Source organism: Penaeus vannamei, chromosome 38 (assembly GCF_042767895.1).
Source record: "Penaeus vannamei isolate JL-2024 chromosome 38, ASM4276789v1, whole genome shotgun sequence".
Classification (NCBI taxonomy): Eukaryota; Metazoa; Arthropoda; class Malacostraca; order Decapoda; family Penaeidae; genus Penaeus; species Penaeus vannamei.
In genome coordinates this window covers 3,397,730-3,420,229 of record NC_091586.1, presented here as the reverse complement: position 1 = coordinate 3,420,229, position 22,500 = coordinate 3,397,730, and the positions used below count along the sequence as shown (strand labels likewise).

Here is a 22,500-nt window from a genome sequence, read left to right as displayed (position 1 = left end):
AGGGGCTGAGAGGAGGCACTGGGGAGGCATTTACTGAGGATCACAAATATTTCAGAGGAGGTGGCAGTAGGCATTCCGGGAGGCGGATACTTGCTGGGGGTGGGGTGGATGGGGGGGGGGTGGCGATATGTCCGAGCACGAGACGCTGAACCGGCTCTCGTGGCGGGACGTGGAGTTATGCGGTGTGAGACGTATGAGGTGCACGAGACGCTGCGGTCATGTGGAGTATGAAATGCATGTTGTCCAGGAGGTGCGAGTTCCGTGAGGTTGAGGGCATGAGGTGCACGAGGCTTGGGGAAGGTCAGGCATGAAGTACGTGAGGTATGTTTTCCTTAAAGGACGTGAGGTATGAGGTGTGAGGTTGCAGGAGGAGGAAGGCGAGCGACTTGAGGTTGAGGGCATGAGGTGCACGAGGCTTGGGGAAGGTCAGGCATGAAGTTGCGTAAGGTATGGGTTGCGGAATGGACGTGAGGTAGGAGCTTGCAGGAGGATGAGGGCGCGCCGCTGGATTCCCGGGCGTGAGCTCTCGAAAGCATTTTGGGGCGAGAAGTTGGAGTTCGTTTTCACTTATATGGAAGGGTTTATTCGGGGCGACAGGTTTTCCTGCAACGGAAGGAAGGCTATGCAAAGTAGCGATTGCAGGTGGGTACGACTTGAAGTTACTTATGGATAGATGGAAAAGTAGGTAGACAGATAGGTAGAAAGCGAGGTAGACAGAGTGAGTGAGTGAGTGAGTGAGTGAGTGAGTCAGGCAGGCAGGTAGATAAATAGAAAGATAGATAGATAAATCGATGATATATAGAAAGAGAGAGAGACGAGGGAAGGATATGAATGAGAGAGAGAAAAAAATGAGACTAACTGTAAAGGAACAAAGAGCGGATGGGGAAATAAACACAAAAACTCTTTGTGTACCGTGTTTATGACATCAAATAGACGCGAACAAACTGAACTTATTGATGGGGAGTAGTCGCGATCGCGGTGTCGCTAGGGAGAGTCAGGGAGAGTCGGGGAGAGTCAGGGAGAGTCAGGGAGAATCGGGGAGAGTCAGGGGGCGAGGGCGGTCGGGCTGGGGGAAAAGAGGAGGGGCGATGACAAGGGAGAGAGGCAAAGAGAGGCAGAGGCGAGGGAGGGAGTTTAAGGGAATCTGCGGGATTAGGGGCGATCCAGTGAAAGATTAGTTACGTCAGGGCGGAGTACGAGCAACAGGGGGCGCGGGTTTGGAAACGGAAAAGAGAGCGAGGCAGGGATAGGCACAGACGCAGGCAGGCAGACGGACATGCAGAAAGACAGACAGGTAGGCAGACAGGCAAGTAGACATGCAGAAAGACATACAGACAGACAGGCACAGACAGACAGACAAACAAACAGACAAGAAGAAAGAAACAAGGGACGGACAGAAAGAACACAGAGAGAGAAAGAGAGAAGAGGCGTGCAGTGTCAGCAGCTTAGACATAAGCGGCGGCAGCGCCAGGACGCAATATCACTGCCATCAGGAGAGCCATTCGCGAGAGGTGCCCGCGGGGCGTGTTCGGAGGGGGAAGCTCCCTGTCGCGTGGGCGTGGGAGCGCGGTTGTGGGTGGGTGTTTATGGGCGAACGTTTGCTGGTGTGCGTTTGCGAGAGAACGTTTTTGGATGCACGTTGCTGAGAGAGACCGTTCATGGGAAGACATCTGTGGGCGAACGTTTGTCGATGCCCGTTTGCGAGAGAACGTTTTTGGATGCACGTTTGGAGGCGAACGTTTGGATGAGAGCTATTTTAGCCCCGTTCTTTCTCGAACTCGTTAATAACTAATAGAGACAGAAATAATGATTCCTTGCGTAAGTAGCTGAAGAGGGATTAAGGCCTTTTATTAAGGGATGGAGAAGGATTAGGTGTTTATTAGGAGAGTAAGAGAGGATTAGGAGATTATTTTTGGATTACATGGCGATTAAACTAATAAGGAGAACTCGGAGGATGTCCTTATGGCGTTCAAGGTAGGAATAACGAGTAAAGGAAGACGTTGATAATCCTACAAGAAAAAAAAGATCTCTACGAAACCCAAATGGAAAAGAAAGAAAAGAATAAGACATAGACATGAAATATCAAAACCCCGTAAAAAGAAGTTGATAAGAGGATACGAGAGGGAAAGACAGCGCGATCAACCACGAGAAACGTTTCCCCGGCAGACACCGACCGCAGCGCTTTGTCACTCCCGCCGCAGCTGCCGTATTTGCTCCACAAAATCGCCCGGCAAACAGGCTCGCGGCGGCGGCGGCGGGAGGAAAGAAGCGAGGGAGAAGGATGCGCTCGCCGAGGTGACCGGCACTCGGCTCTCAGAGCGGCACCTTTAGTCGGCTTTTTAAACATTTTATGGCCTTGCATAACGCTGCTTTGTGTGCGCCGGTTTGTTTCGTTGCGTGTCTGTGTGTGTGTGTGTGTGTGTGTGTGTGTGTGTGTGTGTGTGTGTGTGTGTGTGTGTGTGTGTGTGTGTGTGTGTGCGCGCGCTTGTTTGTTTGTGTGGGAGGGAAGGAAGGAAGGAAGAAGGGAGGGAGGAAGGAAGGAAGGAGGGAGGGAGGAAAGGAGGAGGAGAGGAAGGGATTTAGGAGGAGAATTTATATTATTTATAAATTAGGTTTATTTATAAATGTTAGCTTATTTATTATTTGGATTGAATGGAAGAAAGGAAGGGAGGGAGGACAGCTGAAGGAGGGAGGGAAAGGAGGAGGGAAGGAGGAAAAGGGAGGAGGAAGGAAGGAAGGAAGGAAGGAAGGAAGGAAGGAGGGAGGAGGGAGGAGGAGGAGGAAGGAAGAAGGAAGCTGGAAGGATGCGACGTATTTTAGACAGATTATATTGCAGACAGACAGACAGACAGACAGACAGACAGACAGACAGAGATATCCTGCGTATGTTTTTGTATACTTTTGTGTGTAGGTTGGGTGTGCATTTGTCTGTGTTTGTGAATGCGAGTCATTATTTATCGTAAAGTTGGTTATCACTGCAGGAATAATTAAGATACTGTTAATCTCAAGCTAATTACAACTGTGAGCTTTAAGCTGGAAATGCTTAGCGTGTTCATAATATTGTTAATGAGGTTTCAGGCGAGGTGGCGCTGGAGGTGATTCATGCTTTCTCTCTCTCTCCCTCTCCCTCTCTCCCTCCTTCCCTTCCTCCCTCTCTCCCTCCCTCCCTCCTTCCCTTCCCTCCCTCTCTCCCTCCTTCCCTTCCTCTCCCTCCCTCCCCCCCCTCTCTCTCTCTCTCTCTCTCTCTCTCTCTCTCTCTCTCTCTCTCTCTCTCTCTCTCTCTCTCTCTCTCTCTCTCTCTCTCTCTCTCTCTCTCTCTCTCTCTCTCCCTCCCTCCCCTCCCCTCCCTCCCTCACTCCCTTCCCTCCCTTTCCCTCCTTCCCTCCTTTCCTCCCTCTCTCTTACTTCCTTCCCTCCCTTCCTCTCTCTCCTTCTCTCTCTCTCTCTTCCTCTCCTTCCCTCCCTCTCTCTTCCTCTCCTTCCCTCCCTCTCTCTTCCTCTCCTTCCCTCCCTCTCTCTTCCTCTCCTTCCCTCCATCCCCACTACCCTCGGCGCCCACATATTCACCATCCACGCGCACGCACTCACACGCCCAAATTTGCATCCAGCCAGACGCGCGCGCACGCCCACGCACTCACGACCTCCCTCATCCTTAAGTGAAGAGGAATGGCAGCGGAACCACTCTGCAGTAAGAGATAACAGAGAGGCAGGGTCGTCAAGTGTCCTTATTGAGGGTCATTTCCGCGGGTTAATTGCGTACAACACTTCGGGTATTGAAATGGTCGCGGTTTTGCGCGCGGGGACCGGCGTGGGAGGAGGGGTTGCTGGGTGAGGGATTACTGGGGTATTTTTTTTTTTTTTTTTCATTTCCTTCGCATTTGTTTGTTTACATTTTGTCGTCTGGATTTAAGGTTGCTGTTATTCTTAGGTTGTTTTGTTGTTGTTTTTGTCGTTTTTTTCCGTTGTGTTTTGTTGTTATTGTTATTGTTATTGTTTCTATCATTATTAGTATGGTGATATTGTTGTCGTCGTCATAGTCACTGTCATTGCCGTTGCGCTGGCGGTTGAGGGAGGGAGTTACTGGGAATTTTGGGGAGTACTTTTCCTTCGTATTTGTGTTATTTCCTTGTTTTTTGTTTTTTGTTTTTGTCGTCTGTATTTAGGGTTGCTGATATGCTAAGTTTATTTTGTTATGGTTATTGTCGTTGTTTTTGTTTTCCGTTGTGTTTTGTTGTAATTATTATTATCGTTATTGTTTCTATCATTATAAGTATGGTGATATCGATGTCGTCGTCGTCGTCACTGTCATCATTGTCATCGTCATTGTCATTTCAGTCATCATCATCATCATCAACATCGTCATTATCGTCATCGTCATCGTAGTCAGAGTCGTAGCCTAGACGTTATCATTATCATTGTCGTCATCACTGTTACCATTGTAAATGATGATATTGCTATCGTTGATTTTTAATTTGGTGATGTCTGTTTAATGATTTTATTTAAAATGATGATTTTTCATTTTGCTGGTTTTCTGCGCCTCACGTTTTTGGAATTTTTTGGTTTCAAATTCCCGCGGTGCTTTGCTCATTATGTTTATTACTCCTCTCTGGCGTTTATGTGCCGTGTCTCCCTCACTTCCTCTCTTTTTCTCTTTACTCTTCTTCTTTTCTTCTTCCTCTTCTCTCTCTCTCGCTCTTCCTCTTTCTTTCTTTCTCTAACGCTCTCTCGCTCTCTCTCGCTCTTTCTTTCTCTCTTTCTTTCTCACTTTCTCTCTCTCTTTCTCTCTCTCTCTCTCTCTCTCCCCCTCTCTCTCTCTCTCTCTCTCTCTCTCTCTCTCTCTCTCTCTCTCTCTCTCTCTCTACCTCTCTACCTCTCTACCTCTCTACCTCTCTAAATCTTTAAATCTCTCTCCTCCCTCTCTCCTCTCCTTACCTCTCTCCCTCCCTCCCCCTCTCCTTTTCCCCCTTTCTCTTTCTCATCCGTCCCTCCCCTCTCCCCCTCTTTCCCCCTCCCCTCTTTCTCCCCTCTCCCCTTTCCCCCCTCCCTGCCTCCTCCTTTCTCTCTCCTTTTCCCCGGCGCCGGTTAAGAGTCTCACATCCGAATTCTTTCCTGTTTCCTCACTCGCCAGATCCGAGGATATATTTTCTCCTCTTTTTGCCTTCCTCTAAGTCTTTCTTTTTTATCTTTTTGGCTTTACTGAGGCGATCTCGGGTCTTTTATAAGCCATTTCTTGTTCATATATATATTTTTTTTCTTGTGACCTTGTACTTTTTCTGGTATATTTTTTCTCCCGTTGTTCGTTCTGTGGTCGAGTCTATTTTTTTCTCTCTCTTAATCCTCTTTTCTTTCCATTATATCTTGGTCCGTGTCCTTCAGACTGATTTTTTTTTTCTTTTTTTTTTTTGTCTGGCGGTTCTCGTATCTATTTCTTAGGTTTATCTTACGGTTGCGTCCTCTCCTTTCAGTATTTTCAGTGTATTTGTTGTGTTTTTTTCCTTATCACAGGTTCTTTGTTTTCTGTTTTAATTACTCGTCTTAATCGTCTTGCAGCATTTTCAAGTTCTGTTTTCGTTTTCATTAAATGTTTCTCTATCATCTCTTCTCCCTCCCTCTCTCCCCAAGATTTTCTTCTCATTACGTTTCGTCTTCATCTCCTCCTCCTTCTCCTCCTCCTCCTCCTCCTCCTCCTCCTCCTCCTCCTCTTCATCTACATCCTCTACATCCTCCTCCTCCTCCTCGACCACCTCCTACACCTCCTCTTTCTCCCTCCTTCTCCTTCCCTTCCTACTCTTACCCCCTCCCCCTCCTCACTCTTCTCCCTCTTCCCCATCACTTCCTCACTTGCGTTACCTATCTTCTTCATCCGCCCTTCTTACTAGCTGCCTCTCCAGCATTTCCCTTATTTGCATTTCCTCTCTCCGTTTTACGTTTCCCCTTCATCTCCCCCCACCACCACCACCCCTTCCCCGTTTTGCACACACCCCGTTTAGCTCACAGATGACGAGAGGCCCATCATGATATTCACACGCGAGCCACAGGAGCCGCAGGAGCCACAGAAGACACGAGACCGACGTCCTACAGCGTGGGTTAACGGGCCTTAGTCCTCCTGCGGTCTGGGGAGGTCCCTTGTCTCCCTCGGTTTAGCATCCCGAGTGAGCCTGGCAGATGATGCGGTGGTCTTGGAAGGAGGGGGGAGGAAGGGGGGGGGCTGGAAGGGGGGGAAGGGTTTGGGGTTTTAGCTGTTGATTTTTTTTTTTTTTTTTTTTTTTTGAGGGGGAGAGGCGGGTTCTATTTTGGATTTATGTCTGGGGTGGGTTTGTGAGTTGGAGAAAATTTGTTTGTGTTTTGATGGTCAGGTGTTCAGTCGGGAAGGTTCTGCGTCGCGGGAACGTCAGGTTGGGAGGTTTTAGGGGGTTTGGAGATGCTATGGCGGGTTTTGCACAGTTGTCGGATCATGTGACTTGACTCTGAAATCTTGCACTGATGCGTTAGGACTCGTAAATCTCGCGTCCTCATGATTCTGCAATTAGCACTTGGCTCGTCTTGGAGATCATGTACCTGAGAGCTTCCTTGCCTTTACTTTCCCCTTTGGAGGATTTTGTCTATTCATTTATAAGAAATCCGTCAGATCCCCTGGAATTTACTCGTCTTAATGTCCTTCAGATCCCCTGCTTTCGACCTCCTTGCCCTGACGTCGGCGAGTCCCCCTACCCTCGACCTCCTTGCCCTGACGTCGGCGAGTTCCCCTACCCTCGACCTCCTTGCCCTGACTTCGGCGAGTCCCCCTACCTTCGACCTCCTTGCCCTGACTTCGGCGAGTCCCCCTACCTTCGACCTCCTTGCCCTGACTCCGGCGAGTCCCCCTACCTTCGACCTCCTTGCCCTGACTTCGGCGAGTCCCCCTACCTTCGACCTCCTTGCCCTGACTTCGGCGAGTCCCCCTACCCTTCGACCTCTTGCCCTGACTTCGTTTGCGTCCCCCTACCTTCGACCTCCTTGCCCTGACTTCGGCGAGGTCCCTACTTCGACCTCCTTGCCCTGACTCCGGCGAGTCCCCCTACCTTCGACCTCCTTGCCCTGACTTCGGCGAGTCCCCCTACCTTCGACCTCCTTGCCCTGACTTCGGCGAGTCCCCCTACCTTCGACCTCCTTGCCCTGACTTCGGCGAGTCCCCCTACCCTCGACCTCCTTGCCCTGACTTCGGCGAGTCCCCCTACCTTCGACCTCCTTGCCCTGACTTCGGCGAGTCCCCCTACCTTCGACCTCCTTGCCCTGACTCCGGCGAGTCCCCCTACCTTCGACCTCCTTGCCCTGACTTCGGCGAGTCCCCCTACCTTCGACCTCCTTGCCCTGACTTCGGCGAGTCCCCCTACCTTCGACCTCTTTGCCCTGACTTCGTTGCGTCCCCCTACCTTCGACCTCCTTGCCCTGACTTCGGCGAGTCCCCCTACCTTCGACCTCCTTGCCCTGACTCCGGCGAGTCCCCCTACCTTCGACCTCCTTGCCCTGACTTCGGCGAGTCCCCCTACCTTCGACCTCCTTGCCCTGACTTCGGCGAGTCCCCCTACCTTCGACCTCCTTGCCCTGACTTCGGCGAGTCCCCCTACCCTCGACCTCCTTGCCCTGACTTCGGCGAGTCCCCCTACCTTCGACCTCCTTGCCCTGACTTCGGCGAGTCCCCCTACCTTCGACCTCCTTGTCCATAAACCCACCCTTCCCCACGTCGCTCAGGACCCATACTCGAGGCATCCCGAGCCCCAGTGTCCGTCAGCCTCGACGTCATGCGAGAGGACGGGACGCGGAACAAATCTCGCGCGTGTCAGCCGAGCGTTAACGCGGTGGACTTAATAGCACATTATACCCTGACGCTCCGGTGCATCCCTGCTTAATTGGCCATCAGAGGTTGCTGTGATGAGGTCCCGCCGTGCCCCGGTTCTTTCCCGGGCAGGGGGGGGGGGGCAGAAGGGGAGACGGAGGCGTTGTGGGGAGGATGGGGAGCGCAGAAGGGGGAGGAAGGCTTGGGGTTGAGGGAGGCGGCAGAGAAGGGGACGTATGGTGGACGGGGAGGAAGAGTCGGATGATGGGGGAGGTGGGGGTATGCCGTAGGGTTGGGGAGCTAGGGGAGTTGAAGTCATAGGTAGGGGGGCGCCGAGTTCAGGGAGGAGGGGGGGAGTCTGGTGAGAGAGGGGGGACAGAGGGGAAGTAAGCGAACACAGAGAGCACTCCGTGTTCCGGCCTCGGCACAGAAGGAACGGGGAATTAACATGATTCAGGAAGGAGGTGAGCGCGCGTTGCCACGGTCCAGCTCGAGGCTCGAATCACAAAAAGGGGAAGCTCTAAACTGGAGGAAAAGGAAAGGCACAAAAATCCCGAGAACTGCTTGGGAGAAAGGAAGCAGCGCAAGAATTCAAATAGACAAGAACGGATTAAGGGAGTTTTTCAATGCAAAGGAGAAAAGTACCGGGAGGACGCAAGTTAACAAAAGATTGCAAGTTTACCGGGAGAAAACTGTTTGGGAAAAAAAAACACCTTTGCCGGTTGAGCAAATTGCATTATCCAAAGAAATGGGTCGTGTACCGGAAGTGAGGAGGGTGGGTAGGAGATGAGAGAGGGAGGGGGGAGGGGGAAGGGGGAAGGGGGAACTACCAGCACCCATTACTTGAAGATAACCTTCGTTGATTTTTTTTGATTTTTTTTTATCGCCTCTCTACTTTATCATCTCTTATTCGTGTTGTTTTATCGCCACCCTCTTCATTCCCGGCCTCGTCATCCAAGCCAGGTCATACACCCAGCCGTCACGGGCGGCGTCGCTACCCAGACCTCCTCCCACGTAACAAGTCGCGTCACCACCGTCGGCCGCCGTTGCCTCGTCACCATCATCACCATCATCATCACCATCGTCACCACCATCATCACCATCGTCATCACCATCGTCACCACCATCATCACCATCGCCCTCACCATCGTCATCACCACCATCACCATCGTCATCACCATCGTCACCATCGCCCTCACCATCGTCATCACCACCACCATCACCATCACCATCACGGCGGCGGCGAGGGCGGCACAATCAGCACTGCCAGCACCATTTCCTCGCCGCGTTAATGAAGGAGGCACGACGGAACACTCAGACCACAGATAGGGAGAGGCAGAAGGGGGGGAGGGGGGAGGAGGGGGGTAGAGGGGAGATGAAGAGGAGGGGGTCGAGATGAAAGGGAGGACAGGCGGAAGTGAGTGGAAGAGTGAGAGGGAGAAGTAGAAGGGAAGGGAGAGAGAGAGAGAGATAGAAATAGAGAGATAGAGAGAGAGAGAGAGAGAGATAGAGATAGAGTTAGAAGGAAATAGAGAGAGAGAAAAATATCATATATATATATATATATATATATATATATATATATATATATATATATATATATATATATATATATATAATAAGAGAGAGGGAGAGGGAGAGAGGGAGAGGGAAAGGGAGAGAGGGAGAGGGGGAGGGACAGACAGAGAGAGAGAGAGAGAGAGGGAGAGAGAGAGAAAGAACGCAAGAATGAGACCGATAAACGAATTCCACTATTACAAAGACATTATGTGAATTAATCAAGTTAATCTTTCAATTTGCTAGATGATTAAACTGCAATCATACCTCGACTTCTCTCATTTCAAGTAATATGATTTAGATATAACACGCATCATAAGCTTAAGCGTCCTGCAAAGAAATTGTACCAGAAGATAAGTTTGGAACGAGGTGCATTTCCGATGACTTTGGGAATGATAAGGATTTTTTTTAGCGATCAGATGAAATACAATTAAACTCAATTTAATTCAAGGAAATAGCTTGAGGGGCAGCGAATTGAGCGACAGGGGAATGCCACCAAGTAGAAGAATATAATGACACAGATCCGGGGAGAGTTCAGTGCCAGGGACCGGTGGAAGGGCAGGAGGGAAGGGGGAGGGGGAGTGGAGAGGGAGGTTGAAGGAGGAGGAGGAGGAGGAGGAGGGAGGGAGGGGGCGAATGAGAGGTGGAGAGGGAGGTTGAAGACGGAGGAGGAGGGTAGGGAGGACAGAGGAGGATAGGGAGGAGGGGGCGAAGGGGAGGTGGTGAGGGAGGTTGAAGAAGGAGGAGGAGGAGGGGGAGAAGGGGAGGTGGGAGAGGGGGTTGAAGAGGAAGGAGGAGGGGCGAAGGGGAGGTGGGAGAGTGGAAGAGGGGGAGAGGAGGAGCTGGTGAGTGGAGGAGTGGGGGGGGAGAGGAACTGGAGAGGGTGATTGAAGACGGAGGAGGAGGAGATGGGTAGGGAGGAGGGGGAGAAGGGGAGGGCAGGAGGAAAGGGGGGATAGGAACTGGAGAGGGAGGTTGAAGACGAAGGAGGAGGAGGAGGAGGTTGAGATTGAAGGAAAGAGGATGAAGAAGAGAATAATGAAGGAGATTTGGAAGGGGTAAGAGGAAGGGACTGGGGAGAAGTTTAGAAGCAAAAGGTGGATGACAAAGAGGTGGAAGAGTAGATGGGAAACAAGAGAGAAAAGATGACGTGGGTTGGACTAGGGAAAGACAAAGGAGAAAGGTTAAATTGAAGTAATAATAAAGCTTAAACTGAAGTTACAATAAACCCGGAATGGAGAAGAGGCGGATGCCATAAACGGGAGGAAGAGAAGTGCCGTAAAGCGTGAAGAGGAGCAAGGAGAATTATCAGCAAATGGCAAGAGAAAGAAAACGAAGGGCGATGTGGATAGGCCTAAGGGAAAAAAAGGCCTTTTGAAACATCCTAAAGGAAGGTTTACGTTGGTCGTTGTAAAGGTGGGGGGGGGAGTCCATTATTCCAACACGAGAACATTTTTTATATATTTGTATAATAGACTTAAAAAAAAAAAAGGTTCCGTCCAGGAAACAAGGAAAGTAAATAGAATAATTAAATGAAATAAGATACAGATAAGAGGATTTGAAAAACATTGAAAAAAAAACAATGACGAATATATGTAGGACTGTAAAAAAAAAATCCGGCTTACTATGAGTATTTTTACTTCGAAAGGATAGTTAAAGATTCATAAAAACGTTTGTGTAGTCTTTTTTTTTCTTGGGTATTGTGTTTGCAGCGTTTGCAGTATACAAGAAGGCGACATTTTTTACTCATGCTTTAAAAAGGAAAAGGTAATATGGCGCGAATTGTTAGCATAAGAGTATTATAGTTTGCAGCCCGGGAGAAAAATGCATTGTGCAGGGAAAATAACGTGTTTTTTTTTGTATTTTCAGGTGTGTTATGGCAAGCGCTTACTCGTGTAAAACGTCTATGAGGTAAGAGAGGAAACTTTCTCTTTCTCTTTCTTTTTCTCTTTGTCTTTGTCTTTCTCTTTCTCTTTCTCTCTCTCTTTCTCTCTCTCTCTTTCTCTTTCTCTCTCTCTCTGTCTTTCTCTCTCTCTCTCTCTCTCTCTCTCTCTCTCTCTCTCTCTCTCTCTCTCTCTCTTTTCCACCCTCCCTCCCTGTGTGTGTGTGTGTGTTTGTATGTCCGTGTTGTTTTTTGTTTTTGATGTGTGTGGTTTGTTTGTGCGTGCATGTCCTTGTGTGCATGAATGTGTATGTGAAAGTGTGTGTGTTGTTCGTTGTTTGTTTGCTTGTGTGGTTGCCGGTGTATCTGAGACGGCTTTTCGCGTAACCAGTAAAGCGAACGAGCTGGTTAGCGAATTTTAATTTCCTTGGCTCCTCGGGGATGCCAAAAGCCGCCAGATGGAGTCTCCAACTTCGAGATAATGCCGCAGCGCCTTCGAGACGAGGCCGAGGCGTGCCAAACCGTGCCAGATGATACATACGGACGCGGCTGATCAGCGCTCGGGTGCCATTGTCCGCGGCGGCACTACGGCGGTGATGAGTGTGTTCTGGCACTAACGCCCGGGCCATAAAGCCTGAGTCGGTACAGAAAGCCTGAAGGCAGCTGATAACAGCACATGCGGGTGTTGTAAGCCCCCGGGCTATCGCTCTCCGAGGCTCGCGGGAAACATATGTTCGTAAGCCGGCGCCGTCCCCCTCCCTTCCTGGGTGTGGGTGGGGGGAGGGGGTGTATGTGTGTGTGGGTGGGTGCGTATGTGTTTGGGTGTGTGGGTAGGGGGTATTTACTTGATTTTGTTTGTTTGTGTGGGTATGTATGTGTATTTGTGTATCGGGTATTTATTTGTTTTTGTTTGTTTCAGTGTGTTTGTGTTTGCTTGTGTGTGTGTGTGCGTGCGTGCGTGTGGGTGGGTGGGTGGATGGGTGTGTATGATTGTGTGTAGGCGGAAGGGGAGAAGAAACAGAAACAGAAAGGGAGGAAAAGGTGAGGAGAGGTAAAAGGAAAGAAAGAGAAGGGAAAGAGAGAAGCAGCAAAGGAAGAGGGAAGAAGAGAAGGAGGAGGAAAAAGGGAAAATGAGGAAGATGAGAGATAGGAGGAAAATTGGAACTAGAAAAGAGGAAGGAAGAGAGGCAGCGAGGGGAGGAAGAGAGGAAGAGAGGGAGATAAGGGAAGGGATAGACTGAGGAAGGAAAGGGAAGAGGAAGGAAGGAAAGAAACACAGGGAAAAGAAGACGAGCGATCCAAAGAGGCGACAGAGATACCGGGAGGGCGAACACTGTTGCTTGTGCACGCCCGCCATTTATTACGGAATTTTAAACGAACCGGAAAGAAAAGTCCGCAACATTTTACAGGTGCTGCAACATGCCGCTCAAAATTTCAAAATAAATGTTTGTACCGCTGACAGCCTTTAATAAAAAAAAAAAAAAGAGGGAGGGAGAGGGAGAGAGAGAGAGAGAGAGAAAGGAAAAAAAGAGAAGAGTTTTCAATTTTGGTGGAATGCGGTATTTTGATGTCGATATTTTTCCCAGGCTGTGAGGCGGCCATATTGCTTTGCCCGAAGCACTGTTTCTATAAACGATGTTGTGTTTTTTTTTTCTTTTTTTTTGCACCGTTAATTCGGGTTGTTCACATTTTCCGGAGTGTGCAGTATCGTCTCTTTTTCACACTCCGGTATAAGAGTGTAGAATAAAGAAGAATGAAAGAATGAAAAAACAAAAAAAATGCGTGTTTTTCCTTCTCTGAATGACCGTGTGTTATCGTAAGTACCTTTTCCTTTTAAAAGAGAGAGAGAGAACGAAGCTTATATTGGTCAGTATGAGAATCTGTGTCCCTTGTCGATGCAGCGCGGGATCAGGTGTCGTTTCAGTGTCCACAAAGGAACGCAAAAGGGGTGGGGAAGGGGAGGGGTGGGTGGTGGTGGTGGGGTGGGGGGTTTAGGTGGGGTGGGGTGGGGGAGATTTTACCTCCCAGGGTGCATGAGTCTTTTGTTTTCGTGTGCACATTGTGTCGCGTGTGTGTGTGTGTGTGGTTGTGGTTGTGGTTGTGGTTGTGGTTGAGGTTGAGGTTGTGGTTGTAGCTGTTGCTGTGTAGGTGTAGGTGTACGTGGGTTTGCATGTGTCTGTGGCTGTTTGTATATGTGTAGGTGTTTGTATGTGTATGTGTATTTGTGTCTGTGTTTTTATGTGTCTGTTTGTGCTTACCTGCATGTCACGCCCTCGTTCCTGGAAGACTGTTGCGTGGCTTTTTGTTGTCTCAAAGGATGATCCTCTTGTCTCGATTGTGCTGGTAAACACGGGCCCGATTGTGTCTGGAGGGCGGTGGGCTATCGGGAAGGATTTGTTTCTTGGCCTCCTTTCTCTTTCTCTTTCTTTCTTTCTTTCTTTCTTTCTTTCTTTCTTTCTTTCTTTCTTTCTTTCTTTCTTTCTTTCTTTCTTTCTTTCTTTCTTTCTTTCTTTCTTTCTTTCTCTCTCTCTCTCTCTCTCTCTCTCTCTCTCTCTCTCTCTCTCTCTCTCTCTCTCTCTCTCTCTCTCTCTTTCTTTCTCTTACTCTCTTTTGCACTCCCCCTCCCCCTCTCTCTCTCTCCCTCCCTCCCTCCCTTTCTCTATTTTTCTTTCTTTCTTTCTTTTTCTCTCTCTGTATCGCCCTCTCCTCCTTTTCTCTCTTCTTTCTTTTTTTCTCATTTCCAAGTGCATCCACACGTACACGTACATACAAGCACACCCGCATGTAAGCAAACACACACGCGCGCACGCACTCATACCTATGGATGGAAAGAGAGAGAGAGAGAGAGAGAGAGAGAGAGAGAGAGAGAGAGAGAGAGAGAGAGAGAGAGAGAGAGAGAGAGGAAGACCCTTCTTTCGGTAGAATCATGCCAATAAAACAATATCTTGCACACACATTATACGAGTGCCACCCTGTGCAGCTTCGGAAGGGGCGCACGCACGCCCGGCCGGCACAGTGACAGGGGAAAACGAAAGAGCCAAGCGGAACCGCAGCTGCATGCCCGAGTTGCACGTCCTGCAATGCGCGGGTGGCACCGAGCAACATTGTTTTACCGGGACGTGCTGGACGCTCGGGCTATTACGGTATATATTGCAACTTGCAGCGCCACGGTGCGGGAATTCGCCCTGGCACGCGCGCGGCGGGACCTGGAAATGGTGTTAGTGTTGTCTTGTTAGAAGGGCAGGCGACTGGCGCTGTGCTGCGGTCAGTCGCTCGCAAAACAGTGTCTGCGGCTTTTTATTGCTGACTAAGAAACTGGGAAAAGAGATTTACCTCTTAGACTAAGAGCAGCAGCAATAACAGAAACAACAGTAATAGCAGCAACCGCAACAACGAGAAACAGCACAACGACCACTGCGAGGCTTGCAGCAGGTAGAGCAGTAACAGCAATGACAGCAGCAACAATAACAGCAGAAACAACAGCAAAAGGGCAACAGCAGCAGCAACAACAAACCAAACCAAAACAACAACAGCAGCGACAACAAAAACAACAACAAAAGAGCAGCAGCAGCAATAGCAACAACAGTAACAACAACAACAACAACAACAACGCCACCATTGACTCTAACAACGACAAAGAAAAAAACGTGATCAAAGGCAAAAACAGCGAGCCGGCGGAAGGCAGAGCCGCCCCCACCAAACGCCCATAAACCACGAGAGCAAAATGACATACCGCGCACACCCGAATGACGCCCGCATCGGCACGCCCGCGACCAACAAAACCGGCCTCGGAATCGTTTGCCGATTGAATTTCGGAAAATGAGTTTTTGTCTCTTTTTTTTAACCCCCCCCTCCCTCCTCCCCCCCTCCCTCCTCCCCCGATTAAACTCTTTCCATGCGGCTCGCGTCGGAAATAGATTTGTAATTGCAATATTGTGCAAAGAGTTTTAGATAATTGTGGGATATTTGTGCCAAGGTTGGAGTCCTTTTTTTTACCCCGTCGGGCGGTTTTTCAGGGTCATGGGCGTGAGGAACCGGCGCTGTGGATGTGATTTTGTGGGCGTGGGTGGCGGGGCGCCGTGCTGGGATCTGGGACGGTGAAACAGGGAGGTTTTGCCGCTGTGGAAATCTTTTCGTTCTTTCGTTCTCCCTCTTTCTCGCTTTCTCTGTATGCTCGCTTTCTCTCACTCCCTCCCTCTCCCACCTCTCTCTCTATCTCTCTTTCTCTCTTTACACTCTCTCTCTCTCTCTCTCTCTCTCTCTCTCTCTCTCTCTCTCTCTCTCTCTCTATCTCTCTCTCTCTCTCTCTCTCTCTCTCTCTCTCTCTCTCTCTCTCTCTCACCCTCTCTCCCTCTCCCTTCCTCCCTCCCACAGCAAGACTTCTGAAATTTCTTATTTTCGAAATGAAGCCTCTTTTCAACTCGGAATAGACATTATTAGCCAAGTTATGCAATGCTACACCCCTCCCCCCCAGTGCCCGTCTACTCGTATGCAAATAGTAGCCTTAAAGCAGACAGACAGAATAACGGACTGGACACGCGGGGAAAATACTACGTAACTCGGAGATATTTACATCAAGTGGCTCGTGTTGTATTTTTCCAAAGGAGACACTAACTATCTCTCGGTTTATTTGGAGATGCTCGCGTGTGTGCCGAGTGCTCTGCTACTGCTGTTTATATAGACGCTATTTTATCTCGAGCTGGCGAGTCCCTTTGTTCATAAGGTGTTTTATGTAGTCCCGGGGAAGCTTTGGGGTTTGTTTGGCCTTACACTCTATTTCGTTTGACTCATTTCCCTCCAGAACTTATAGCTTCCTCTTATTTCTTTGACGCATGAGGTAGAGCATCAAAAAGATAAATACTGGGGGCCGGAATGGAGTTCCTTAAAGAACTGAGATTGTTTAAAGAAAGTAGTATGAACACACAGTCTGATATGGCGGAGGGGTTTGTAACAAACAAGTCAAACAGAGATTGTTAAAAGCAAATACAGGTGAGAGGGTAAACAGAGGTGAAGTAGGACACGGCATTAGGGCAGTGGATCTCCAACGTAAAAGATACACAGAGCCGAGACGATAAAAGTTCCCATTAAGAGTTTACTTACGTTCAAAGCCCCTTGCCCTCTGTATGGGTGCATAAGAGCCTGGGAGTCCTCCTGCATCCGTGGCGCTGGTTGGTGCCCGGCTGGTCTGTTGGAGTTCATGCTGTGTCGTCAAGCGCTTTGGTCGCGACTGTGGGGGGGGAGAACTCGTAGGGCCGAACGTACGCGGAATTTCGATAGGCCTATACGGCGGGCCTCTGCTCTTGGCTTCAAGGGCCGGATCGGTCGCACGCCTTCAACGGGGGAGCTTCTGGTAGTGAGGCTGCGAGAGGCTAGACAGACAGACACAGATACACAGATAAGCGGGCAGATCGATAGACAGACGCACAGACAGATGGTGATACAGACTACAGACACAAGCAGATACAGCTGGACACAGACAGGCAGATGCAGACGGACGGACATACCGACACAGGCAGACAGACAGACAGATGGCCACCCAGTTGGCCAGATAGCTTTATTCTGTATTATCTACTCTGGGCGTGGACATGAGATTAAAAATGGGGATAACGTGATTAGTTAACCCTTAGCGGTTGGAGTTTAAAAATGACTGCCAAGGTAAGACCGTTTTCCTTCTTTCTCTCTTTTTTAACGTCCCAATTTTTGTTCAGATTTACCAAACGTCCGCGACCATTAGGTGAACTACAATGTGTTTGTCACTAAATTGTCTGCAAAAGTGTTATATATTTTTTTTCGTCCTTCGTGTATATAAATCTGGTGAATAGGTCCGTTATTTGCAGGTGAAATTACCGTTGTCTGTATTTTTCAGCCGGGTCCAGGGTCCACTTTTTGCTGAGTCATGCGTGTCATTTTTTTCATATTGCTTTTTACTTATTTTCATGTTTTTTTTTCTGGTGTTTTTACGGACTCTCAACCGAGTTGCTTTCGTCACAGTCAGGGTTTTATTTTTGTTTCGACTCGGCTGCGTCTCGAGCCTGCTGTTTTCACTCGGTCCTTCAGTTGCAGAGCACTTGCCAGCTGTTTTGTGCGTGCGTCTGTTGACACATTCTGCTCCGATGCTCCTAATTTGCATGCCGTTTCCTTTTCAAAATCTTCTTTTGCCAATTTCCCAGGAACAATAGCCCGAGCCGGCAGGAGAGACGCCGGGAGACCGAGGCGAGGAAGTCAATTGCACACGTTGTTATCTTATTGCACGGTCGAGGAGTTGTTTCAGAGCCGAGCAGCCGAGGGAGCAGCGACGGCTGGAGTGCCACGCGCTTCCTTGCTGCTGCTGCTGCTGCTTGACGCTTCGGGAAGGCCTTTCGGCACTCCGCCTTAGCCAGTGAGCACTCGTTATCCGGAATGACTCCTGTTTCGACCCCCCTCCCACCCCCCCTTTTTTCCCCCCTCGTTCCACACCGCCAGCGCTGCTCCGCGAGTTTTGATCCGTTTTTTCCCCTCTCACTTTCCCGGCCATGTTATTTTGTTCGGGAGCCGGAGTGTCCCGCGTCGCTGGTATTGCTTCACGGAGTTATGGAGCCCAGAGGATTTATTCTGTTCGGGCGAGAGCGGTAACGAGGGTCAGGAGCTGGCACAGCGAGGGCCGGACCGACGATTTGGGAGGAAACGCTCGCTCTGGACCCGGATTAGCATGGTCTTCCCGCTCTTTCTGTCTTTCTCTGGCTCTTCTTCGCTATCTCGCTTTCTCTTTGTCTGTCTCTCTTTCTTTCTCTCTCTTCTTTCTCTCTCTCTCTCTCTCTTTCTCTCTCTCTTTCTCTCTCTCTTTCTCTCTCTCTCTCTCTCTCTCTCTCTCTCTCTCTCTCTCTCTCTCTCTCTCTCTCTCTCTCTCTCTCTCTCTCTCTCTCTCTCTCTCTCTCCTCTCCCTCTCCCTCCCTCTCCTCCCTCTCCCTCTCCCTCTCCCTCTCTCTCTCTCTCTCTCTCTCTCTCTCTCTCTCTCTCTCTCTCTCTCTCTCTCTCTCTCTCTCTCTCTCTCTCCCTCCCTCCCTCCCTCCCTCCCTCCCTCCCTCCTCCCTCTCCTCCCTCCCTCTCCCTCTCCCTCTCCCTCTCCCTCTCCCTCTCTCTCTCTCTCTCTCTCTCTCTCTCTCTCTCTCTCTCTCTCTCTCTCTCTCTCTCTCTCTCTCTCTCTCTCCTTCACTAACTCGCTTTCTCTTTTCTCTCTGTCTTTCTCTCGTTCATTAATTAGTGAGAGAGAAAGACAGGGAGTCTTCTCTCTCACTACCTTGCTTTTTGTATTCTCTCTCTCTCCCTCCCCCTTCTCCCTTCTCCCCCTCCCCCTTCCCCTTCCCTTTCCCCTCCCACTCCCCTTTCCCCACCCCCTTCCCCTCCCCCTCCCCCTCCTACGTCTCGACTTGGACGGAATAAATAGAAACCGAAAATTTAATGCGATTTCGAGTCTTTATCCGCATTATCGGTTTAGCAAATGATGATAATCCGATATCGAGAGTTATGTTACAGAAAGTCTAAATTTCTTCTTGCTTTTATTTTCTCTTATGTATTTTTTTTTTTCTTCTTCTTTTTGAGCTTCCCGCTTTCCATGGTGACAAACGTTTTCTCAGATCGGAGTAAAAAATAAAGAGAAGAGAATAAAAAGTGTGATAAAATAAATGCTTGGCAGCTCATTGACGTCACTGAGTTGCCAGTTGTTAATTAGTATCGTTTGATATTTTTCTTAATTGCCGACTAAAGTTTCCCCATTTCCAAACAGTTTTATAGCAAGTTGTTGTTCTTGGGGAGAATTTCTACTTTTTTTTGAACAATTAACCAAGTTTCAATTTTCGAGATTGCGTTGCATGTTCGCCTAGAGAGCTTGCAAGGAAGATCTCTTTTATAATTGCACTGGAGTCACATTATTTACGAATGGAAAAAAAGGAAAAATGTTTATCGGTGTATATGACTTCAATGCGACTAATGTTTTTTTTTTTATCTGGTAATAATTAACGGAAGCCCAATCAAGCACAATGGATGGTTGGTGCACAATATTACACATTTTTTTTCGCTGGATTTTATGGAAAAATGGAGGGGGGGGGGCTTTGGTAAAGGGGGGAGGGGATGAACAGGAAGAGGAAGAGGGAGAGGCAGAGGGACAGAAAGAAGGATTAGGGATGCAAGGAAGGAGGGCGGGAGGGAGGGAACGAAGGGAAGAAGGAAGGGAGATTGGGAGGGAGGGACGAAGGGAGAAACGAAGGTAGGAGGGCAAGAAGAAAGGAAGGGACGAAGAAGGGAGGGAGGAAGGTAAAGAAAGAAGGGACACAGGAGGAAGGGAGAGGGAGAGAAAAGGGGAGAGTCAGGAAGAGGTGGGAGAAAGAGAAAGCAAGCAGGAAGGAAAGAAAGAAAGACAGACAGAGAGCGAGAGCTAGAGAGAGATTCTCGTATTCGGTTTATACAGATTAATCGCTTCGTTATGTATTTATGTCCTCTATTTATGTGTCCGCTTGTATCCGTGAGCGTGTGATCTTGCTTCTATGTGGCTACATATCTGTATATATTTCCGTTCCCAGTACATGCGTTTATGTTGCATGTACGTTTTTTTAATGCAGTAGATACTACTTACGTACATGTATGTAGGTACATGCTGTATGTTTTGGTGACCGCACTTGGGCCGTAAGCTTCTTAGCGGCAAAATAAAATGTCGATTAGTGAGATTAGAGAGTCGAAGGGAAAAGGCGTGGGATCATTGCGGATTCCGTTTGGTTTGGGCGTCCAGGGAAAACAGGGAGAGAAGGAGAGGGAGAAATCGAAGGAAGGAATGAAAACAATCGCTGTGATTGTAAGAGCCGAAGAAAGACGTCTTGGGGGGGGGATCGTTCGGGGTCTGTTGTCCTTCTCCTCTCGCTCGCCTCACCCGCTCGTCTCCGCGGCTTTCTCTCTCTCTTTCGTCTTTATTCTCTCGTCTGTTTAATATTTCTTTCGTTCTCTTTCTCTTCCGTCTGTTTAATATTTCTTTCGTTCTCTTTCTCTTTCGTCTTTATTCTCTCGTCTGTTTAATATTTCTTTCGTTCTCTTTCTCTTTCGTCTGTATTCTCTCGTCTGTTTAAACTCTCCTTTATTACATTTCTCTTTCATCTATGTTCTCTCGTCTGTTTAATATCTTTATAATTCTTTTTCTCTTTCATCTATATTATCTTATCTGTTTAATCCCTCTTTCGTTCTCTTTCTCTTTCATCTGTATTCTCTCGTCTGTTTAATCTCTCTTACATTCTCCTTTTCATCTGTATTTTCTCGTCTGTTTAATCTCTCTTTCATTCTCTTTCTCTTTCGTCTATATTCTCTCGTCTGTTTAATCTCTCTTTCATTCTCTTTCTCTTTCATCTGTATTCTCTCGTTTGTTTTCTCTCTTTGGTCCTCTAGTTTCTTTTATTCTTTCTTTTACTTTGTTCTTATGTATTTCCTCTTATTCCTCCTTTGCCTTTCTTTGTCTATATTGGTTTTGTTTCTGCTAGTCTCTTTTGTCATTCTCTCTTCGCTCTCTTTATTGCCATTTTCTGTTCTCTCTCTTCGCTCTCTATTCTTTCCTTATTTGCTTTCTCTTTTTCTCTTTTGTCATTTTCTGTTCTTCTCTCTCTTCTCTGCCTTCCTTCTCTCTCTCTCTCTCTCTCTCTCTCTCTCTCTCTCTCTCTCTCTCTCTCTCTCTCTCTCTCCTCTCTCTCTCTCTCTCTCTCTCCCCTCCCTCCCTCCTTTTTTTCTCTCTCCCTCCTTTTTTCTCTCTCTGCCTCTTTTTTTTCTCTCTCTCCCTTCTCCCTCCTTTTTTTTTCTCTCTCTCCCTCCTTTTTTTTCTCTCCCTCCTTTTTTCTCTCCCTCCCTCCTTTTTTTCTCTCTCTGTCTCTTTCCTTCTCATTCCCCTTCTCATTCTTCCCTTACTCCCGCTCTCTCACTCACTAACCCTCACTCTCATTCTTTCTCTCGGCTCTTCCTCCTTCCAATTCCTTTATTCCCCTCTGTGTCACCTCCCATTCATCATGTTTTCCTCGGCTTCCCCTCTCACCCTTCCACCGTTGTTCCTTGTCTTCCTCCCCTTTCAATATGATCCAAATTCCATCTCTCTTTTGGCCTGTCTCCCAGTTCTTCTTCCATTTTTGCCATCTCTCTTTCTCCCTCTTCCCTTCTATTTTCCTTTCGCCTCACTTCACTTCTCTTTCTCTGGATTTATTCCCCTTTCGTTGTAGTTGTTCCTTCTCCCGTTTGTCTCTTTTTCTTCTTCGTTTGCGCTTATTCCTTTATTCGTCTCTCTATCCTCATGGGTGTATGATATTTTATTTAAATTGAAATGTAAAATTGACAAGCCTTTTGATGATATGTAAATTTGCAACTGCGGAATGCGTGTATTTGTTTAAGCTCAAACTCTCAGTTAAAAGAATAAGAATTTTTTTCTGTCTGTCTGTCTGTCTGTCTCTCTCTGTCTCTCTCTCTCTCTCTGTCTCTCTCTCTCTCTCTCTCTCTCTCTTTCTCTCCCCTCTCTCTCTCTCTCTCTCTGTTTCTCTCTCCGTCTCGCTCTCTCTCTCTCTCTCTCTCTCTCTCTCTCTCTCTCTCTCTCTCTCTCTCTCTCTCTCTCTCTCTCTCTCTCTCTCTCTCTCTCTCTCTCTCCCTCTCCCTCTCTCTCTCTCTCTCTCTCTCTCTCTCTCTCTCTCTCTCTCTCTCTCTCTCTCTCTCTCTCTCTCTCTCTCTCTCTCTCTCTCTCTCTCTCTCTCTCTCTCTCTCTCTCTCTCTCTCTCTCTCTCTCTCTCTCTCTCTCTCTCTCTCTCTCTCTCTCTCTCTCTCTCTCTCTCTCTCTCTCTCTCTCCCCCTCCCTCCCTCCCTCCCTCCCTCCCTCCCTCCCTCCCTCCCTCCCTCCCTCTCTCTCTCTCTCTCTCTCTCTCTCTCTCTCTCTCTCTCTCTCTCTCTCTCTCTCTCTCTCTCTCTCTCTCTCTCTCTCTCTCTCAAATTCTTCTTTTCTGATTCCTTCCCAGCTTTCCCCTCTCCTCTATATGTCTGTCTAGTGCTTTCGCTCTCCCTTCTCCCAGTTCCTTCCTTTTTCCCAATCCCTGTCTTTCTCTTCCCTGTCTCTCTCTCTCCTGTCTCTTCCTTCCCTCCGCTTCCCCATCCTTGTCTCCCTCTTCCCTTTCTCTTCATTCTCCTACTCCTCCTCTTTTCCCCATCCCTGTCTCCATCCCTCTTCCCTTTCTCTGCCTCCTTTCCTCTTCCCCCTCTCTCT

General features: G+C 48.5%; 2 protein-coding genes across 3 annotated transcripts in view; both read left to right on the top strand.

The window, feature by feature from the left end:
• Positions 1–22,500, top strand: part of LOC113819550 (putative polypeptide N-acetylgalactosaminyltransferase 9) — a 599,489-nt gene that overhangs the window by 241,971 nt on the left and 335,018 nt on the right. The window lies entirely within an intron of this gene.
• On the top strand, positions 6,553–7,706 carry LOC138859757 (uncharacterized). Its single transcript, XM_070115813.1, has 2 exons — positions 6,553–6,969; positions 7,053–7,706. Exons 1-2 carry the CDS (start codon positions 6,553–6,555, stop codon positions 7,704–7,706), a joined length of 1,071 nt encoding a protein of 356 aa, XP_069971914.1.

Coding starts and splice junctions, on each gene's coding strand:
- LOC138859757 (XM_070115813.1), top strand. CDS start 6,553: ATGTACCTGAGAGCTTCCTTGCCTTTACTTTCCCCTTTGGAGGATTTT. Junction 6,970..7,052: donor CGACCTCTTGCCCTGACTTC/GTTTGCGTCCCC, acceptor GACTCCGGCGAG/TCCCCCTACCTTCGACCTCC.